Source organism: Hoplias malabaricus, chromosome X2, assembly GCF_029633855.1.
Source record: "Hoplias malabaricus isolate fHopMal1 chromosome X2, fHopMal1.hap1, whole genome shotgun sequence".
Lineage (NCBI taxonomy): Eukaryota > Metazoa > Chordata > Actinopteri > Characiformes > Erythrinidae > Hoplias > Hoplias malabaricus.
In genome coordinates, this window is record NC_089819.1 from 53,567,394 (window position 1) to 53,589,404 (window position 22,011).

At 46.2% G+C, this 22,011-nt stretch overlaps 1 protein-coding gene across 2 annotated transcripts in view; it reads left to right on the forward strand.

Annotated features, from left to right (window-relative positions):
- The window catches only part of LOC136676357 (ankyrin repeat domain-containing protein 11-like), a 32,359-nt gene extending 14,715 nt beyond the window's left edge, over positions 1-17,644 (forward strand). Inside the window, exons 3-11 of one of the 2 annotated variants that reach the window (XM_066653303.1) lie at positions 3,686-3,853; positions 4,847-5,047; positions 6,148-6,290; positions 6,760-6,904; positions 7,041-14,137; positions 14,468-14,566; positions 14,978-15,121; positions 15,226-15,318; positions 16,342-17,644. In XM_066653303.1, the coding sequence (XP_066509400.1) occupies positions 3,686-3,853; positions 4,847-5,047; positions 6,148-6,290; positions 6,760-6,904; positions 7,041-14,137; positions 14,468-14,566; positions 14,978-15,121; positions 15,226-15,318; positions 16,342-16,527 (8,276 nt within the window). In that variant the 3' untranslated portion in view covers positions 16,528-17,644. The remainder of the gene's footprint in view (positions 1-3,685; positions 3,854-4,846; positions 5,048-6,147; positions 6,291-6,759; positions 6,905-7,040; positions 14,138-14,467; positions 14,567-14,977; positions 15,122-15,225; positions 15,319-16,341) is intronic. The other variant, XM_066653304.1, reaches the window with a different exon arrangement.
- The last annotated feature ends 4,367 nt before the right edge of the window (positions 17,645-22,011 follow it).

Sequence of the window (22,011 nt, forward strand, 5' to 3'; positions counted from 1 at the left end):
ACTGTTTGAATCGCCCCAGGAACACATCTGCACCTCGATGTTTAATTTTTGATCCGAAATAACACTGATGAGTTAATATTTCCCACACGTGGAGCAGGAATAGGGCAATATCCTCATCTCTGTTTGTGCTTTTTAATGTTTGGAAAAAACAGATGCTTCAGAGAGAGAGGACGGAGAGAGAGAGTGACAAAAAGGAAAGAGAGAAAGTGAAAAAGGAGAGAGAGAGAAAGTGAAAAAGGAGAGAGAGAGCAAAAGAAAGAGAAAGTGAAAAAGGAGAGAGAGGGAGAGAGAGAGAGCAAAAAAGGACGGAGAGAGAGAGACAAAAAGGAAAGAGAAAGTGAAAAAGGAGAGAGCAAAAAAGAGAGAGAGAGAGAGCAAAAAAGGACGGAGAGAGAGAGTGACAAAAAGGAGAGAGAGAAAGTGAAAAAGGAGAGAGAGAGCAAAAAAGGACGGAGAGAGAGAGTGACAAAAAGGAGAGAGAGAGAAAGTGAAAAAGGAGAGAGAGAGAGCAAAAAAGGACGGAGAGAGAGACAAAAAGGAAAGAGAAAGTGAAAAAGGAGAGAGAGCAAAAAAGGACAGAGAGAGAGAGAAAGTGAAAAAGGAGAGAGAGAGACTGGAAAGCAGCAAATGTTGTGGAAACATCTGAATTTTATAAAAACTTTTTGTTGTGAACTTGGCCTATAAAGCAATCCTAGGTTAGATTTGTGTGTATCTTTGCCCCTATGCTCCTGCAGTTCATTTTTACAGCACTGTCCTTAAATCAAGGGCGATGGATGTGGTGTGGAGTGGTTCCCTACCCTCCTCTGGCCATTACTTAGTGCAGTTTCTGCAGTGCTGGTCCCAGAGTAACAACAACAGAGGATCTGATCTCACTATTACAGCTTTGTGAAGCATTGCAATGACTCTGAAGCTGCAGGTTTAAAGTAAAAATACGTCTTAATGTTGCTTTAAGTGTGACTCAGAGCTGCAGTGAGGTCCTGGTGGTTTACCCACACGAGACCCTGCATGTTCAGGTGTGAACGGAAGCCATAACAATTCCTGGGAACAAAAAGATGTTTAGATCGCCGGCGATGGAGCAAAGGAGCTCATGGAAGTGGCTTAAACTGCAATCACACAAAATACTCCACAGGGGGCACTGTTCAGTCTGGAGTGAGGGGTGTTTTTGCTAGTTTTGGGAGTCTGTTTGTGTCTACTCTATGGTGTGTACGAGGTATTTTTTGGGAGTGTGTGTTCGTACCTGGTTCGTAAAGCTGTTGCCTGTTGGTGATATTCATGGCCGATGTAAACACATGCATCATGGTAAAATACAGTGTGTGGGCTGCATTTAAAACCTGAATGTCTCAGGTAGTATCTCAAAGGTGTGTGAAGGAGGCGTGTTAATGGCCTGTTGCTGCTGTTGCAGAATGTGAGGCTCGGGTCGTAGGATGTGTCCCAGTTGTTTGCCGCTGTAAGCTGATAGCGTGGGTGATCACAGTATAATGGACCCTCTCGGTGCATTGTGGGGGAGCTGTGTTAACACCCAGATGCTGAAAATAATTGACGGGCGTGTCTTTGAAAAGCAGCTGCTTTTGTCCGGCTCCTCGTCTGCGTGGTGACCTTGCCTTAGCCACGCTGAAACCAACACCGGCCATTTTGTAATCGCTGTTGGGCTGCCAAGTCACACCCTTAAATAAACACACACACACACACGTTTGTGTTCTCTCTCTCTCCTCTCTCTCTCTCTCCCTGTCGTCCAGACTGGCAGCAGAGTGCTCCTCCCTCCCCAGGGGAATGCTGGGTAATCCTGCTGTATGGCTACTGCAGGCACTGAGGCTGGGCCGAGTGAGGAGGGGGGGTAATTCACCCAAGAGTGCAGGCTTTCTCTTCACTTTCAGAGCTCACACCCTCAACACACAACCTGATCTAGTTAAAGCATCACTAGGTAATGTTTTTACCATAAAGTTACAGCTTCAGAGTCATTGTGATGCTCCTCTGAACTGCCTCTCACTGCAGAAAATGCACTGTGTAACGCCACCGTCGCACCTGATTTCAGAACAGTGATGTACACTATGCAACTGAGCAAAAATACCAACTCTTACCTAGCGTCCCTTTGAAAACAAGCCACAGCCTGGTGATTCGGGCTAGGGTTCGTTTCCCAGCTCGGGCAGCTATGGCCTTCCCACTGAGATCCGTGTGATTATCTGTTCCTCTTCTGTTTACATGTTGTGGAGAGAAGTAGGACACTGTTATTGTACTCGAAGCTCGTGTGGTTAGAAATCACTCAACGTCATCTTTGTTGCTCTCCTGCTTTTCACTTGAAGTGAACTACGCTGGTGATTCACAGAGAAAGTATTGGGAACTGGGTCACATTTACATATTTTAAAAACATGCCCTAGTCTCCCAACAGTGCGCCACACCTACGCTGCACAGGTGGCCACTTGCAGCACGAGGGGAGGAGGAGGGAGCGTTGAGGACTCGCCTGCCCTCGGCCGAGTTAGAGTCAGCGAAGCTCGCCGTGTAAACAATGTAATTCGGAATGTTTTAAAGAAGGAACTACACTTGATGATGATGATAATCCATAGTGACGCCAGCTCCAGAGTCCTGGGGTCCTGGGTTCAAACCCAAACTCAGGTCACTGTCTGTGAGGAGTGTGATGTTCTCTGTGTCTGCGTGGGTTTCTTCTGGGTGCCCTAGTATCCTCCGTGTGTGTGTGTGTGAGACAGAGAGAGCAAAGGCCAATTTATACATCTGTGCTGACTCCACGCTGAGCCCTACGCCGTTGTGTGTGTTTAATTTTCTCCATTGGTGTCTGCGCCTCTCTGCAATTACACTGCCACACCACTAGGGCCAGATCTCAATCATCATCTTCTACACTATGTAGTGGTGTAGTAGTATTACTTGTTATAAATCACTAAACGGTGCAGTTTGGGACGGAGCAGAGTTTACGTGCGGTGCCAGGAAAAAAAACAAATACAAAGTCTCTGTGTGTGGAGGAGTTCATGGTTCAACTTAAACAATGTCCGTCCGACTACTGACCAATCACAGTCGCTGTGGTCTGTGTCGATGCGACGCATAGTTACATATCTGCAGGTGTGCGTGTGTGTGTGTGTGTGTCAGGCTACAGCTTCGACACAGAAGTATATATTGGGCTCAACTGTGAGTGTGTGAAATTTCCCACAGATGAACAGGATGTTACAGAAAATAAATAAACAAATGAGTTAATGAAAATGTAATGTCATTTATAAAGGCTTTGTTTATAAGCTGTGTGCCATGGTTAGCTTTTTTTAGCCTTCAGTTCGTTAGCTAGCAAACCAGTGGAGTTATTTTAGTCTGTTTTTCTCTCTCAAATCCTGTCTGAATGTAACAACTGGAGTGTTTTGTTTCCTAAGAAGGATTTCCATCAAGTCGCACTGGTTTCTGAGCCTGTGATGCGGATGTTGGCACTTCTGTCCATCTGATAACTTTACTAGTATAAATATAGTAGTATAATGTCCCTAAAGCCAGCTACAGGGGTTTCCCCTTTGCTGTGATTGCAATGTCGAGGCAGTGTTTAGCCTGGTTTATGGCGTGAAAGACGACTTGAGATGTGTTCCCGAGACCAGCGCTGAGAGACTCTGATTAGACGACCCCAGTTTCTTGCTCATAATCTTGTGATTGAGGCCATTGTTTGGGTCTAACGCAGCCTTGTGTTTCCTCCCCTTTACAGAAAAGCAAGGTCCGGAGCGGAAGCGCATTAAAAAGGAGACCTCCAGGAAGCCCAGCCTGCCGTTCGGGATGGGGATGCCAGGGATCCGGGCTGGGTACCCGCTCTCAGAGCGGCAGCAGGTGGCTCTTCTTATGCAGATGACGGCAGAGGAGTCAGTAAACAGTCCAGGTGCGTGTTTGTCATGAGCTCCACGTCCGTCCGTGAGCTCTGCAGCCTCACAGCCCTCACTGTCCCTGTCTTTACACACACTCTCGCTCTCACGCTCCCATGCTATGCTTCATTAAAACGCACACTACAACACTTAATTAGAATTCAATTTAACAAGATAACCCTCATCAATTCCCATTACTTCAGCCAAACAGACCTCCACAGTCTTAATCCGCTCCTGTCCACGAGCCTCCCGCTTCGTCGATGACACCGCAACAAAGGAAGCGTTTGTTTAGCGGCGCTAAAGCGGACACGTTTTTGTTTGAGTGCCCGCTCTGATGTTTTCCTTCTGATTTCAGAGCGAGGGGTCGTTTTTCACCCAGGATAGACTCGCGAGAGCGCGACACCTTTCATTAGCGGAGTCTGTTCGGAGCCGGAGCCAAACCACAGACTCTGAGGTCTTTTGTTGATTTTCTTATCTCAAGAATGCATGGCTCTATTAGATTACTCAGATTTAGCTTTCCCTCTTCTACAGCTCGTCCGGATTCAGCTTTCCGAAACAAAAACAAAGATAACGACAGAGGGACGAGCCCTAACTCCGAGTGTTTCAGTTTCTTATTACACAGCAGGGCATTTGTTTTTATGCTGACGAATAACAAAGTGAAGATGGAACAGTGAAGGGCTCTGTGTGGGTGGGTTTGGCTCGGACTCTTCCGAGTTCCTTCATCTTGGTCTGTTTATGTTCAGGCAATTTTCTCTGTTCACACCTGTCTGACTGAACGCAGATTGAGGTTTAAATAACTCTCTGGACAAAGCCCCTGCAAAACTCGATGAGGAAAATGTGATTAAGGGTTTATTTTAATCTAGTAAGAGATGATGAGTCCAGGCAGTGAGGGCTGTTCTCGCTCTGGTGGTGGATTTTGTTTTTTAATAGAAGGGCACCATCTAGAGGCCGTCGCTGGTTATGATCCGCTTCACAGATGTTGTTTTTGTTTTTTATGCCTTTCTTTACAGACACAACACCAAAGCACCAGTCACAGTCAAATCTGGGTCAGAAGGGAACGCCAAACTCTGCCTCAAAAACCAAAGACAAAGTGAATAAGCGCAATGAGAGGGGTGAGACGAGGCTCCACCGGGCAGCCATCCGCGGGGACGTACGCCGCATCAAGGAGCTCATCAGCGAGGGAGCTGACGTGAATGTAAAAGACTTCGCAGGTGAGGACTCCGTTCTGTTCCCTGTTGTCATTGAAGTTACTTTCCCTCTGTCGGTGCTGTGCAGCCTGCAGACGGCGTATCAGTGAACGGATGGGGTTTGTTTGTTTATATCGTTCCTCTGTAGCTGGTGTAAAATTGCACGTTCCCATTTCTTTACAGCTAATTGGTCAGTTTTCGTTAGCCAGATTCTTTATATAAATAACGTTAGCATGCTCAGTAATAGGCTTTACAAATGGCATCCACCAACCCACACACTGTGAAACAAGATCACACCTTCAGACTGGTAAACGCTGTTGGCATGTTTGATCCTTGTGGTATTTTGACCACAGCAGGTCACAAACATATCATTGGGAACCCCTGTGTTCCCTTGTGGAAACGAGGAAGATTGTGTCCCTTTTTAAAGATGTCACATGTTAAAATGGCAAATTTCTGTGAGTCCGGTAATGGTGCTTTTCCACTGCATGGGTCCTGCTCTACTCAACACGGCTCTACTCGCTTAAAGCTCGTCGCCTTTTCACTGTCAGTGCTCCCCCTCTATTTAAACATCATTCCGAATACACGATGTGTGAACAGCGCCTACATTTACCACTGCCGCTGTTGTGGTTTTCAAAGCTAGCGATTCCTGTTAGACTCCAGGGTGTTGGATGTCTCCGGCTCCATTTGCGGCGGAGCCTTGCCAGTGGAAAAGCGACAAGTTTTAAGCGAGTCGAGTCGCGTAGAGCCGGATCCATGCGATGGAGAAGCACCTCATTGAACATATTCCAACGTCAATTAATTTATTGCTGTGTATCTGGAGACTACCCAGAGTCACTGAGCACCAGGCGGGAACACACCCTGGACAAAGCGCATAGAATTAGTAATAATTCTAGAGATAATTAACTGACTCATTGCTAATGGATTAGCAATGAGTAGCATCTCTAGTTATGATCTTCTACAGAAGAGTTTAAATAAAGCTTGCTTGCTGTTACATTGTCATTTTGCCACCTGCCAACCAGGGCCCCTGTCCGTCACAAAGGTCACAGAGAGTGCTGGAAACCTGCTGAGACTCTCAACTTTACAGATAATGATCAAACAGCTAAAAACTTGTTGTCATTCCCCAGGCTGGACCGCACTGCATGAGGCGTGTAACAGAGGGTATTACGATGTGGCTAAGCAGCTGCTGGCAGCAGGGGCCGAGGTCAACACCAAGGGCCTGGACGATGATACCCCCCTACATGATGCGTCAAACAATGGCCACTTTAAAGTAAGTGCTGAATGGTACACTACGCTTCGGTTCTCATCCAAAGGGACAGAACAGGGGGCATTGTTTTATTATTTTCTCTGCTACACTCACTGATACAGGTTTTTCAAAACCCCAGAGAAGGTACTATATTTGCCGTTTAGTAAAAGGGGACTGTGAATGAGAGAACAAGGGTTTCTGTTTTAAAACGTGGGGCTAAAAAGAGGGAACAAGTATTTCTCTTTTAAAAAAAGAGGGATTAAAAAGAGAGAACAAGGGTTCCTGTTTAGAAATTTAGGGCTTAGAATGAGAGAACAAGCTTCTGTCCCTTAAAAGGGAATTCTGATTTGAAAATAAGCTGCAGTGCTGGCATTAATCAGTTTGGCTGGAGGGTCCCTTTAACGAAGAATGACTCTAGCAAAAGTAATATCTCTAGTTTAAGAAACCAGGCTGATATTTTATTCTTTCCTTCTTATGTTTGAATATTTTGCAGGTGGTGAAGTTGCTCTTACGATACGGAGGGGATCCTTGTCAAAGCAACAGAAGAGGGGAGACCCCACTGAAGGTGGCCAACTCTCCCACCATGCTTAATCTGTTGCTTGGAAAAGGCACCTACACCTCTAGCGAGAGTTCATCAGGTAAATGTTGTCATATATTTATTGTTTATTATTATTATTATTATTTTTTAGAGGTCTATGCTTAAGGGCTTGTTTCTCAATGCCTAAGTGGTTCTACGCTTTTAAAAATGTCTTACAATGTCTGTTTTTGTTCCAGCAGAGTCTTCGGAGGAGGAAGACGCCCCTTCGTTCGCCCCGTCCAGCTCTGTCGATGGCAATAACACAGACTCGGAGTTCGAGAAAGGCCTGAAGTTGAAAGGGATGGTTCTCGATCCGCCCAAGTCCACCGCTACGCCAGTCAAGGACGAGTACGAGTTTGACGAGGACGACGAAGAGGAGCGCGTCCCTCCTCTGGATGACAAGCATCTGCTGAAAAAAGAGTTCCGCAAGGACCCCGTCAGCAAGACCAACAACTTCATCTCCATACCCAAGATGGAGGTTAAAACCTATTCCAAAAGCAACTCGCTCACACCAAAGAAGCCTGTGCGTCGGATCCTGTCGGACAGCAACAGCTCGGACGAGGACGACCGGACGTTATGTTTCACGCCCACACCCACGCCACGGCAAACTGCTGCTCAGACCAACAAGAGCAGGGACTCTGCCACGCTGAGCTCTAAGCAGCAGAAAGACAAAAACAAAGTCAAAAAGAAGAGAAAGAAGGAGACGAAAAATAACGTCAATAAAGAGGTGCGCTTCGGCAAAATCAATGACAAGTTCTGTACCTCGGACTCAGAAACGGGCGACATAGAGAGTGAGGATGACAAGAGTTCAATGCCGAGCTCGAACTGTGTCAAGGACTCTTCTGCTTTGAACCTTAAAGACTCCTCTGTGTTCAGCTCTCTGTCCGGATCTTCGTCCTCCTCTCACGGGAGTTTGGGCTCTCAGAAGCTCACTCAGTCTTTGGCGGAACAGCATCCGAAGCAGTGGAGGACAGACGGCTGGAAGACGGTGTCCTCTCCGACTTGGTCTGACGTTAGCTCCCTCTCAGACTCTGTCAGAACGAGGCTCTCCAGCGAGTCTGACTACTCCTCTGCAGACTCCAGTGTGGAGTCTGTAAAACAGGTGAAGAAAAAATCTCAAGACAGCAAAAAGAAAAACAACACACACACCAATGCGTTAGACAAGAAAAACTCAGACTTTTACAAGAACTCAAATGCAGACGGAGCAGTTGCTAAAACAGACAAAGATGGAAAGATCCTGAAAAAACACAAAGTGAAACACAAACACAAAAACAAGGAGAAGGAAAAGGTTCCAAGTGTGGTACTGAATCAAGACATGAACGAAAAGTTTGTCAAAAGCTTCACCTTTGACTTTGACGACTCCCGGCAGAAGTCCCTCATTGTGGAGACAGAGTCACCCTCAGACAGTAAAGTCAAACTTTCCAAACACGACAAAGATCATTTTAAGAAAGAGGACAGATTATCGAAAGTTAAAACTGAAGACAAAGACTGGTCAGGGAAAGAGGTTCAGAGAATATCAAAAGAAGAAAAATCCAAGAAAACAAAGGAGTCCAACAAGGAGAGAGTGAGCAAAGAGGAGAAAGACAAAACTTTGAAAAATGAAAAGGAGAAGGGCTTGAAGGAGAAAGAGAAACCAAAGGAGGAGAAACAAAAATCTCACAAAGAGGATAAAAAGAAAAAGTCCAAGGATAAGTCTCTGAAAGCAGAAAAGAAGAGCGAACAAAAAGAAGATAAACATTTTAAATCAGAAAAAGACAAAAGCGGTAAAGAAGAAAAGTCCAAGAAAGATAAGGCCATTAAAGAGGAGCCGGATTATGAGGAATATGACATTAAAAATCATTTTTTAGAGGACACAAAGATGAGTGCATCAGATGATCATGATCGCTGGCCTTCGGACCTCTCCTCCGACAGCTTGCTCTCTGGAGATGACAGCTGGGATGCTCCTATGAAAGAATACAAAGATAATAGACCTGTAAAACTCATTGTGGAAACAATGAAAGATGAGAGCAGGGACCGGAGAAAGGACAACAAAGTCAAAGACAAGAAATCAGAGCATGGAGAGAAGCGCTCAGAGAAAGAAGTTACATCCAAGAAGAAAGAGAAGGAGTCCTCCGACAAGGGCAACGATAAGAAAAAGGACTGGACTGACAAACAAAAGCTCAACTCCAATCACTCAGAGAAGGAGAAGAAGCGAAAGGAGTCAGAGGGGGGTGTGAAAGAGAAAAAAGAAAAGGAGTCGGTCGATGGCATTAGAGACAGAAAGGATTCCTACGAGTGGAAGGACTCCAAAATAAAACAGGAATGCCTGAGAGATGAATATGGGAGTGAGGCGTTATTCAAAGACAAATCCGAAAATGAGACTCCTGCTAAATCAGATCCCAGGGAGAGGAACCACTCCGGGAAAGAAAAAGAGAAGAAAGGGGATGGTGTCGAAAAGAAAGACAAACTGAAAGGAGAGAAGCACAAAGACAAGCCCAAAGATCGAAGTTTGGAGCAAGAAAAGGAAAAACCCGAGAAGAACTCACTCGATAGGTCTTTGAAAGATAAAGACATTGAAAGGAGCTCCAAAGACAAGAAGGATGGTGCTAAAGACAAACACAAAGACTTTCACAGCAAAGACAAGGAGAGGAAGCTGTCATCTGAGCAGACTAAAGACAAGAAAGACAAAACATCCCAAGACAAACATTCTGAAAGGGAAAAGGAGTATTTCGAATTCAAAAAAGAGGAGAAGAAGCCGGAAAAGGTGAGGGAGAAGACCTGGTATAAAATTGAGGATATTTTCACAGACGAGAGCGAAGATGAAAATGACAGTTACAACGGAGGGGTGGCGAAGCTGAGCGACTCGTTTGGACTTTTGGACTCCCACCGAAAAGATTCCACACCAGACCGAGACGACATAGACCATATCCTGACAGACAAACACAGGAAGTACTCTGGAGAGGGAAAACAACACTCCACAGACAAACAGAAAGACAAGGAACATAAAGATAAAAAGAAAGAAAAGACATCCTTTGATGCAGCAAAAGAGAGAAAAGGTTCCATGGAAAAACACAAAGATAAGAAAGAAAAGGAATCGGCCGATGCCAAACACAAAGACCGCAAAGATAGAGCATCTGTGGACTCAAACCAGGACAAGAAAAACAAGCAGAAGCCCACAGACAAGAGGGAGACTGCAGAGGAGAAGAGTAAAAGCAAGTACAAAGACAAGCCGGACCATCTAAAAGACAGAAAGCCCTCAAAGGGCAGTGGTGAAAATGAGAAATCCTTGCTCGAGAAGCTGGAGGAGGAGGCCATGAATGACTACAAAGATGACTCCAATGATAAAAACAGCGAGATCTCGTCCGACAGTTTTACGGACAGAGGCCACGATCCAGTTTTAAACTTCTATGAGTCCTCTAATGACATGTCAGAGGACAGAAGAGAGTCACTGTCCATTTCCAATCCGCAGGATAAGTTCAGAGAAAAAGAGAGGCTCAGACACTCCTCTTCCTCCTCGTCCAAAAAAAGTCACGATAAAGAGAAGGAAAAGGTCAAGAAGGAGAGAGCTGACAAGAGGGACAAGTCAGAGGAGCTCAGAGAGTCCTTTAGTCGCAGAGAGAGCTTACCTTTTGAAAAAGAGCCCATGCCCCTGGAAGCTGATCCTTACACTTTTCCCTATGGTTCAAAGGCAGATGGAGAGGATGACTTGGATAAAACCCTGGAGTTTGAGAAGGAGATGTCCAAAAAAGACAAGATGAATAGCATCATTAGCAGCGAAAAGAGCAAAGAGAAGAAGAAGAAAGAGAAACATAAGGAAAAGGTGAAGGAGGACAAGCATAAATACTCCGATGGCTTCGGGTCCTTCAGACACTCAAAGGAAGATCAGAAATCCGGACTTAAGGAAAGCCCTCAAGTCACAAGTTTGAAGGACAAGTCTAAAGAAGATAGTCCAAAATTTGATGGCAAGAGCAAAGATAGGAATAGAGACATCATAGACAAAGAGAGGGTGGATTACAGCAAGACTAAGGCCAAGGAAGACAACGACAAGCTAAGCCAGGCAAAGGAAACGTCCCGGAAAGACACTCGACCACGCGAGCTTCTGGTTGATGGAGATCTCAGACTCACAAGCTTTGGCAAAATGCTTAGTTTAAAAGACCAGGAGATTGAAGAGCGTCACAAGAGACACAAAGAGAGGATGAAGCAGATGGAGAAACTGAGGCATAGGTCAGGTGATCCCAAGCTTAAAGAGAAAAAGTCCAGTGAAGATGTCAAAAAGAACCGTGGTGATCTTTCTTCTAAGAAGTCCAGCTCTTTAGAATCTGCCCTGAAAGAAAAGAAGCTCAAAGATGTTGGCCTTCCTGCCCAGATGATGTCTCCGGACAGGAAGTCACAGCCTATGGATAGCCAGACCTCAAAGGACTGGTTAGCGGGCCAGATGAAGGAAAATCTCCCTGCCTCTCCACGACCTGACCAGAATCGACCAACGGGGGTTCCCACTCCGACATCAGTAATTTCATGTCCAAGCTTTGAAGAAGTAATGCAAACTCCTCGCACTCCATCCTGCAGTGCAGAGGACTACCCGGACATCATGTTTGATGGACTAGACTGTCAGAACTCTTCAGCAATGACCATGTCCATGAACGCCTGCTCCCCATCGTTCTTTGATAGATACTCGTCCCAGAACTCATCGCACAGTTTTCAGGAAGGAACTTGCATCACGCCAGCGAAGAACATGCAGTTGCCTCTTGTCAGTCGATCATGCAACTCTGAGGTTAGAAGACCACTTGAAGACGAGTTCAAAGCGGAGGCTGACAAATTCTTGAGGCAGCAAAGTGTGCCATCAGCTACAGAATTTGACTCTCATCTTCCCGATGACAAATTGCCCATTGACAGACTTGACTGCCTCAGCGTCCCCTCTCCGTACCTCCCTCCTCAAATCGGCATGCTTTCTCCAAGACCTGATTCGACCCAACCTGTACCGGAAAGAACGTCTGCAGCAAATGCTGGCAATGATGCTATCGATCTCCCGCCAGAGAGTATGTTTAACAGCTACATGACGAAGCCTTCAACTCCAATCCACAGACCTGACCCTCAGGAGCCATGTCTGGAGATAGCTGCCCCTCCAACACCAGCTCCTGCAGCTCTGCCTTCCATGGACATTTATGATTTGTCTGAACCGCATCAGAGCGAACCCAGCTTACTGCCCTCTGATCCTGTGAGCGGCAGTGAATATTTACCTGTAGTGGAGAAGCAGGAGGAGGAGGAGGAGGAGGAGGAAGAAGAAGAGGAGGAGGAGGAGGATGACGACAATGAGGAAGAGGAGGAAGATGAGGAAGAAGATGAGGAGGAGGATAATGCAGAGGAGCCACCTGAATCTCAGATTGCCTCAGATCAGACCATTCAAGCTGTGGAAGATGCCACATTCCCTCTTAGTATTGAAGAGTCTGCCAGGAAGACTTGGGTTGAGTCTCCAGACCACAGAGAGCCTGAGGTGCTTCCGCTGACACCCACACATGCTCAGGATAATCTCATGGACAACTCCTGTGATCAGTCTGTAGCGTGGAACTCGGCAGGGCTTATGAAATCACCTCATGAAAGTTATGGAGAAGTAGAAGCTGCCGTTTCAAAAATCAGTAGTCCATATTCACACTCAGACTGTGAACTACAGCATATCCCGACGGCTTTGTCTGTCCATCCATCCGTGACGCCTCCTTATTCCACATATTCCAGGTCATACTGCCCCTCACAAATATCAGAGCCTCATTATGAGTTGCAGAAGGAGAACGTGGAGGACATATCCTCACCACCAAGACCTGAAACAGAGCTTGTGGATTCTGACGCAAACTTTATGCCTCCTTCCTCAACCCAACTTGACACCTTCTTCTCGGATATCAAACCTCATAATGAGGAGAATCAAATGGATGTAGAACCATCGTGCATGATGCAAGAAAGTAGAGACGAAGCCCTCAGTTATGCGCCTGAGAGCACGATCGCCCCATCAGTAACCCAAGAGCCCCACTGGGCAGATCCGTTCCCTCCTGCTGGTGATGAGCTAGATGACTTGGGGCCGTTTTCTTTGCCGGATCTTCACTTTCAAGAAAAAGAAATGCAGGGTCCTGAAATCCCAGCTCCAGAGATACTCCCACCTGCACAAATAAGACCTTTGACCATGGAAACAAGTAAGGAGCTAGGGATATTGGACGTTGGTTTGCCTAGTTTGACCAAAGCCCCCTGTTCTCCTGCAGCTATTCCTCCTCCTGAACCTGCTCAGGATTTGGTGCCTCCTGTCCATGAGGAGAACTACAGACACCAGCATGAGCTAGAGCCAGAGCCGGGGCAGCAGAACATCCAGGATGTTCCCTCCATGAAAGATACAACGCAAGAAGACATGTGCACGTTCAGTGAGCGGGATGAGGGTGATGGCAACATGTTTTCCTCTTCTGTTGTTGAGAATGACCAGGAGTACAGACAGAAAGACGCCACTGATATTTTAACACCAGTTTCTACACCATGTATGGAAACACTGTCAACAATAAAGGCAGATCAGATTGTGCCCAACCCAGTGGTAGCTTTGGGTCGCTCCTGCAGTCCTCGCCCCTCCATTCCAGTCTTGGTTGTCACGTCCTCTAACACGACGCAGGTGTCAGAGGCCCTGGAAACAACAGCCAAAGCTCCAGTTGTCACAGCCACGTCCGAGGCCCCCAAGAAGGTTGAGGAGATTCCTCAAAGGATAACTCGGAATAGAGCTCAAATGCTGGCCAATCAGAGCAAGCAGAATGCAACAGCGAGCCCTGCAAGCGCCACGTCATCAGCAACATCCTCTCCCGTCACGACAAGCGTCACCAACAGCACTCCATCGTCTGTTAATGCAGGAGAGAAGGAGAAAGACAAGGAATCCATCAACACTCAGACAACACCAGCAGCACCTGCTCTCGTCACCAAAAGTAAAGGCCGGATTGTTGAGGAGGAAGACGGACAGGCGCAGCATCCGCGAAAAAGAAAGTTTCCGAAATCTGGCCCTCAGCAGGTACAGGTTCAGCTTGTCAACACGGCCATGCAGCAGACACGGGAGATGATTCAGCAGACTCTGGCGGTCATAGTGAATGCCATCAAGCTGGAGGAAATCGAGCCCTACCACAGCGACCGCTCCAACCCTTATTTCGAGTACCTGCAGATTCGCAAGAAGATCGAGGAGAAGCGGAAGATTCTCTGTTACATAACGCCACAGGCTCCCCAGTGCTACGCAGAGTACGTGACCTACACCGGATCCTACCTGCTTGATGGCAAACCTCTGAGCAAGCTGCATATCCCCGTGGTAAGACCATCATCCGTACACACTCTACTTTTTCAGTAGAGTCCTGTGGAAAGGTTTTGCATGCCTTGACATTAGTGAAAATAAATGCACAGAAGACAAAGAGTTCTGTACACATTAACATGACTTTCAGTTTGATCATGTGTTAGTGTTAGTTAATGTGGTAGTTGAAAGTGTGTTTCCTTGCCCAGTGTCGGAGGCGTCGGGTGTGATAAGGGATAATAAGACTAAAGATTGTGGGGTAGCGTAAGAAACGTAAATAAAAAGAACCCAATCCTATTCAGGTTTTATTTGCTTGTATGTGAAGTATGATTTTTCCCTTTCCCCCCACAGATTGCTCCCCCTCCGTCTCTGTCAGAGCCCTTGAAGGAACTCTTCCGACAGCAGGAGGCGGTGAGAGGGAAGTTGAGACTGCAGCACAGCATTGAACGGGTAAGTCTCCCAAACTCCCGGCTCCCCCACACAGAGCTTCCCTCCTTCCCTGCATCCCTCAACTTACTTTAGAAGTCATCCAGCTAGAAATTGAGCTTTGATCGCTCAGCACAAAACCTTTTGATGAATGATCAAAGCCTCTGTGTAATGGAAAAGCCCGGTATCTGCAATATGCATTTCTCCAACCAACAGCAGCATAATACAGTACAATCAAATTCCTCATTTCATCTCGCCCTCTTCTGAAGTTTCTCCTGTGACTTTTGTGAACCTTGATGATTTTGAAAGATTGTACCACCTCTTTTGCCTTAATCAAAAGTTTGCTCAAGGGTTTTTCCGAAGACGGTTGAGAGTCCAGGCTGACCTTTTTTTCTTCTTCGTCTTTTCTACATTTTTTATCGCGCTCTTCTGCAGGAAAAGCTGATTGTTTCATGCGAGCAAGAGGTGCTTCGAGTTCATTGCAGAGCGGCAAGAACCATCGCAAATCAGGCTGTTCCCTTCAGTGCTTGTACCATGCTGCTGGATTCAGAGGTCTACAACATGCCATCGGAAAGCCAGGTGAAACACCTCTGCTTATTTCCTGTGACACATTCAGGTTTTACTGATCGTTTATCCGAACGTTGTGAATCTCATTTATTTGTTTTTCCTGCGTTAATAAACAGGGGGATGAGAACAAGTCCGTCAGAGATCGGTTCAACGCTCGGCAGTTTATCTCTTGGATTCAAGACGTGGATGATAAATATGACCGCATGAAGGTGAGGACCTTTCTGAGCTGTTTCATTTAATAACAGACGTTTAATATTCAGTGCTGTTCATCTTTTTTGATATGTGATCATGAAGCTTGAGGAATTATAGGAGAGACATTTTTTATTATTGTTAAAAAAAACTATAATAAATAAGATGTCACGCTTTACGCTTGTCCTTTTCCTAAAGTGTTAATTATGTTTTTTAATTATGGGAAAATATCACTAGTTCACTGCATTGACATTACTGTGGGGATCTGGAGCCCACCAACACACACACACACACACACACTGTAAAATAAAAACAACACATTCCATTTTTCTGTAGGCTGCTTAAATCACTAAACATGGGATAGAATGAGACATTCTGATCTTATACTGCATCTTATATGGAGTGCAGAGACTTTAGATTTGCCCCACCCCCTTGTCTTAACCTGTCCAATCACAGCACTGCACCCAAGTTTGTGTGAGAGAGAAAAAAGAGTGAAAACGGCTAAAAAAAAAAAAAAACAAGACTAGCCTGTCAGTTTTCTAAACACGGGATAAAACAAGCCGTTCTGATTCTGCTCTGATTCTGACGTCAAGTGCCTAGACTTTAGAATGGCCCCGCCCCCTCATCTGAGTCTGTCCAATCACAGCGCTGGACCCCTGTTTATGTGACAGCGCAAAGACGAGGTTAAACTCAGCAAAACAGACACAATGAGCGTGGAGAAATAAGAGCACTGAGTAAAAACGGAGAAGAAAGAGAACAGAGTGAAAACGGCTAAAAACCAGAGCTTCTGCTCCTCGCTCCTCACTGCTGTGCGCTCGGGGTCGGGGTGAACAGCGAGCGGCTCATTATCATTTAAAGGAACAGGTGCTGAAAGCGGGCGTTCTGAACAGGGGCTGTTTACACAGGGGGAGAACACTGCTGTGGGGCTTGTGGTGGTGTCTAAAGCATGTCACAGATTTAGGAAAAGGGGATAAAATGTCTGTCTTTAGTATCAGAAATTGTACCTCAATATTTCCTTAAACGTCCCCGTCCTCTTTCCTCAGACGTGTTTGCTGATGCGACAGCAGCATGAAGCTGCCGCCCTGAACGCCGTGCAGAGGATGGAGTGGCAGCTCAAAGTGCAGGAGCTGGACCCTGCTGGACACAAATCCCTGTGCGTCAACGAGGTTCCCTCCTTCTACGTGCCAATGGTTGACGTCAACGATGACTTCGTACTGCTGCCTGCGTGACACAGACACACACAGACGCAAGGCGCGCGGTCTAAATTTCTTTCTTTCAAAGAGACAACAGACAGCAAGTTCGGTAAGGGCTAGCCGGTTTGAAGAGAAGATTTCTTTGAGGAGAAAACATATATATATTATATAGAAAAAGAGTTAAAAAATTAAAAATCGTTCCCTTCCGTCAGAAGAGTGAACATCTTTTTACCGGAGGAAAAAAAAAACCACAACTTGCACTTTCATCCGTTTGTATGCTTTTCTTTGGGATTCGAGAAAGCGACGCTTTGGCGCTCGCCCACCCCCCCCCGTCGCCCCCTACGTGCAGGTCTGGGTGAGAACGAGACGGGGAAAGAGAAAGTCTATTTTCTTCGTTTTTGATCCCCTTCAACTAAACCACAACGAGAAGGGTGGGTCGAGCCAGGCTCCCTCCGCCTTTGTCCGTCAGAATCAGGGACAGGAGGAAGGCTCCAGAGCGCCGAACGGAAACGGAGCCGCAGCCACGAAATAAAAGACTCCGAAAGGGGCCGGAGGAGCGCTGGAACCTCCATTCCTACAGAAGACAGTAGGAGGGGGATCTCTCGCGGCGCGGAGGAGCAAAGACTGCCTTCAGAGCCGGGGGTCCACGCTAAAGCAGAGCACCCAGAAACAATGCCCTCAGCCACAGGTCACTGCGTGGGGAACCGTACTCTAGCGGTCTGCCATGAAGTCAGGCCCGGCGTGCCTGCTCTCCTGACCATCAGCGGAAAGAAAACAACGGGAGAGAGACAGTGCTGCGAACCCGAGAGGCGCAGAGACTTGGAAAGATGAAGGTGGTGTTTTTAGTGGAGTATATATATATATTGTTTTGTTTTTTGTTTTTTTCTTTTGTTTTTTTTTTTGGTCTTTCTTTACTCGGGCATTTCATCGTTCCCTTTCTGAGGAAGTGACTTGAAACACTACAGAGCCAACGTTAGTTTAATGGAAAAAAGAAAAAAAGAAAAAAAAAAAGACAAAAATACATTGTATTCCGTAAATGATGTACAGTTTTTATATTCGTTAACCAATGTATTCTCGCTGCCTTCTAGATAATTTATTTTGCCACCCATTACTGCACAGTTGTAAATAACTTATGTACTGTAACATCACACAGTTAAGTGTAAAAAATAAATGAATAAAAATTATCTTTGTATGTACAGTTCACTTTTGGGCAGCACCCCCCCTCCTCCCCCCGACCCCCCACCCCACCCCCACCGTACCCTCGGGCCAAAACGTGTACACACTGTCAGTATTGTAGGACTCGTGTACAGGTCCTAAGGTGTTTTTATGTCCAAGGCTGGTCAGAGTGAGTCTCCTGGATCAATCACCACCACCACCACCACCACCACCATCTCCTCCACCACCTCCACCAGAAGATCACTTTATTTCCCTCGTGATGAAGCCGTCAGGGCCGCGACTGCTGTGCTGTAGATGTAGCAGACGAGTGATTAGGGGATTATTTAAGTCATAGTAAAGGTATATTAATATTCACTGCTTTAATACACAAATATTTATCTTTAAAAAACAGAATGATACAAAAAATAAACCTATAAACCAAGAAAATGCCTTTGTTTACAGTAAACATTACAAGCTGCACACGTTATAGTTAGAAACATCGCGGCCGTGCAGCGAACGAGCCGACGTAGGACCCCCGGTGCGTCACGTAAACGCAGTCCATCCCTGATTACAGCCCTTTACTTCATCCTCTGAGCGCGTCATCAGCTGCAGAACTGCACGCTTTTTCTTTCCTCGTGACAACCGTAGCTCACTCCCCTTTCCCCCGTTCCCCTGCCCCTCGTTTGGGTTTTGTTCAGCAGACACCAGCCCGGCACTGGCCCGACGTGGCGGTCGGAGTAGAAACTCGGGCGCCCTGTTGTTGTTGTTGTGCTGTCCCAGGCGCAGCACTGTTTCCACGATGTCTGTTCCTCGTCGCAGATCAGACTTTCCCTTGTCCAGCGACTTCATCCTTAAAGCACAATCGCAGCGTGGGAATAAACCCTGCCCCGACGCGGAGGGGACGAGGGCAAGAGAGAGTTGGTTTTCGGAAAACTGAAATGTCCTGTTTTTAATAAATGAGATTTTATCTCTTACGACTTTTTTTTTTTTTTAATAATTGCTCTCTTTATTTTAAAAAATGCCATGTTTTTGATGTTTTAGCTCCTCGTCGTTAGCGGCCTGTACTTCAGGCTGAGGCTGAGGGGCGTTTGCTCTTGGTCAAGAATCATCATTCGTGTGTGTGTGTGTGTGTGTGGAGGTGTGTTAGACAAGGCCATGAAGAGCAGAGATCGCCCCCGTGTAGCGTCCAGGTGTTTAATGAGCACCGTGACTTTAATAAGGAAAGACGAGTCAAACCTAGCGTCTGAGCAGGTCCCAGCTCTGAGCTCCAGCGCTCCTTCGTTTCTCTCGAGTCTTGTGTTGTTCTTTTGGCTGGATTTACCCCCCCCCCCCTGTTTGGTCTTTCTCTGTGTCACACAAATCCAAACCTGAATGTATCCTCCGACTAAATCCGTTCAGTTCCACTGTCCTTCACAAGAGCGTCGTGTTGGTTTTAGCTCTTTTCTCTGAAACATTGCGACTCTGTCCTGTTCCTTTATTTACTTTCTTTTGCAGGGATTTTTTACATTAATTTGAACCCCTTTATCTTTTGTTCTTTCTTCTTTTTTTTTAATGTAGCAGCGTCTGAATCCTGGGGTTCAGCTCATTCTTCTGCGGACCACCTCCTCGATTCCTCTCAGCGCTTTTCTTTTTCCCGTTTCAAGGTACTTTCGCTGCAGGTGTAGGGTCTGTCGGGGAGTTTGGGAGCAGAACTCTCGTCTCACGCCACGTTTACCTCCACACACTCGAATCCGTTGACGTCGAGTCTCTCCTGTGACCCCCCCTCTCCCCCCTCTCTCTGTCTCTAACTGGACAGTTTCACGCCCTTCCTCTCTCTCTCTCATCCATGTCCTCCTCCACTTTACATAAACCCGGCAGTAGATGTGTCTTGAACAATGGAAAATGACTCATAAAGCATGTAGAAGTATTCTCTTAAATGGTGAGAAATAGCCTATTTATTATCTTTCTGACACCTGTGGTATGTTTGAGTTCGAAGGTCTCCTCTGTGTAAATTTTCCTCTTGTTAATGATTAAAAAAAAAAAGTGAAAAATACAAACAAACAACAAAGAGACACTGTACATAGCTGTAAATAAGTCCCAGGACCTTTTGCACCCTCCTCTTTGTTACTAGTCTGAACTTGAGTAGAATGTGGGGTCCCAAGGCAGCGAGGTGGAGAGCTCACTGCGTGTCATGTATAATGTATCTTTCATTTTGTTTTCTTTATTTTCCTCTTTATTTTTGGGGTTTCATTTTTTTTTTCTTTTCTTTTTGTACAATGTAGTTGAATTGTGTACATATTGTTGGAGCAGCTATGGGAGGGATGGGTTTGTTGATGCTATCGTCAGTGCTGTCAAAAGATCCAGTACTTTCACCTTTAGCTGTGTTGATATCCTGCGATTCAGAAGTGAGAAACTCAAAAAAAAAACAAAAAAAAAAACACACACACAAAAAGGAAAATCACAAAAAAAGTTAATGGAGTAAAAATTCAAAATTGTTATTTTCTACAGTTGCATGTACAGAGAGCGCGAGAACTGCTGTTGTTCCTCAGAGATTATGTTCGTAAATAAATTTTTGAAATATGACTTGTGTCTGTGCCGTCTTCTTGCTTTTGTTTGAATTGTGTTTATTTATTTATTTAACGTTTATTTATCCAGGAAAGTCATTAAGAGGAACTTATTGACCGGGGCACGACGTCTTGAGCGACGTAAGAGCCACGAGACAGTCGAGAACAAGACGGAGAGAAAAGGACACGAACTGAAATGACGTCGGTGGATTTCAGGCTCGGCACCAGTCCGTTTATCAAAAGTGTGTCCCCTCTTGGTGTGTTTTGCAGCACGTTCCAGGACCTGGCTACAGCAGATTGAAGTGAAGACTGTTAGTTTTGGGGACGTTGAGCCTGGTGAGAGGCACAGCAGGAGTGTTACAGGCCACAGACAAAGAAGGGGTTCGTGTGTAAGTCTGTGTCGGTGAATTACATGTGAGTTTTGTAGCGTGGGGTAAAACGTGAAGTTAAAGGAGAAGAGAGTCAAATCGGGGGCAGGACGAATTGTTCTTAACAAACGGACACTTGCTGTGTAAGGGATTATTGTAGCCTTTTAAACTCCCCCTGAGGAGATGGGACACACACCGTGGCCCACACCAGGAATACGAGCAAGTTGAGAACGGATGTGTCGCCCATTCCTTTTCTGACAATAGTTTAAAATATCGGTGACTGACAGCGTGTATAAACTTAGATGAGGTGCCTTTTGTTTTTCCTCCTGCAGCTTTGTTGTGTAAAACTGCTGTGAATTAAAACCAGTCTAAATAGGTTGTAGTTTCAGAAAGTAGCCACCAGGGGGAAGCATTTACATTTCACAAAAAATAAATAAATTAAAACCCTAAGCAGTTTTGGTGTAGCCTTTTATTTAAGACAAGACTCTCTGTAAATGAACTTGAATTTACACAACATCAATGACTTTAATGACATTGAACAGAAGTACAGTAAACGTTTGCCACTGTATTTAACTCACCAGTGGCAGTGAAAACACACACACTAATTTAATTTATTCATCTTCTAGTAGCACTTCGTCCTGATCAGGACCCATCAAACCCACGCAGACACAGGGAGAACACACCACACTCCTCACAGACAGTCACCCGGAGGAGACCCACGCAGACACAGGGAGAAAACACCACACTCCTCACAGACAGTCACCCGGAGGAAACCCACGCAGACACAGGGAGAACACACCACACTCCTCACAGACAGTCACCCGGAGGAAACCCACGCAGACACAGGGAGAACACACCACACTCCTCACAGACAGTCACCCGGAGGAAACCCACGCAGACACAGGGAGAACACACCACACTCCTCACAGACAGTCACCCGGAGGAAACCCACGCAGACACAGGGAGAACACACCACACTCCACGCAGACACAGGGAGAACACACCACACTCCTCACAGACAGTCACCCGGAGGAAACCCACGCAGACACAGGGAGAACACACCACACTCCTCACAGACAGTCACCCGGTAGGGAGGTTTGAACCCAGGACCCTGGAGCTGTGTGTCAGTGTGTCACTGATGAAGGACTAGAGGACGAGCGACACACACTGTGCAGCGACAGATGAGCTACTGTCTCTGACTCTACATCTACAAGGTGGACCAACGAGGGAGGAGTGTCTCACAGAGTGGACAGAGAGTGGACACAGGGTTTAAAAACTCCAGCAGCACTGCTGTGTCTGATCCACTCTACACCAGCACAACACACACTAACACCACCACCACCACATCACACCTGCTCTGTGGGGGTCCTGAGCGCTGAAGAATGGGGGGTGGTGCAATAAAGTATGCAGAGCAACAGATGTACTATAGTCTGTGATCAGAGCTGAGGGAATGG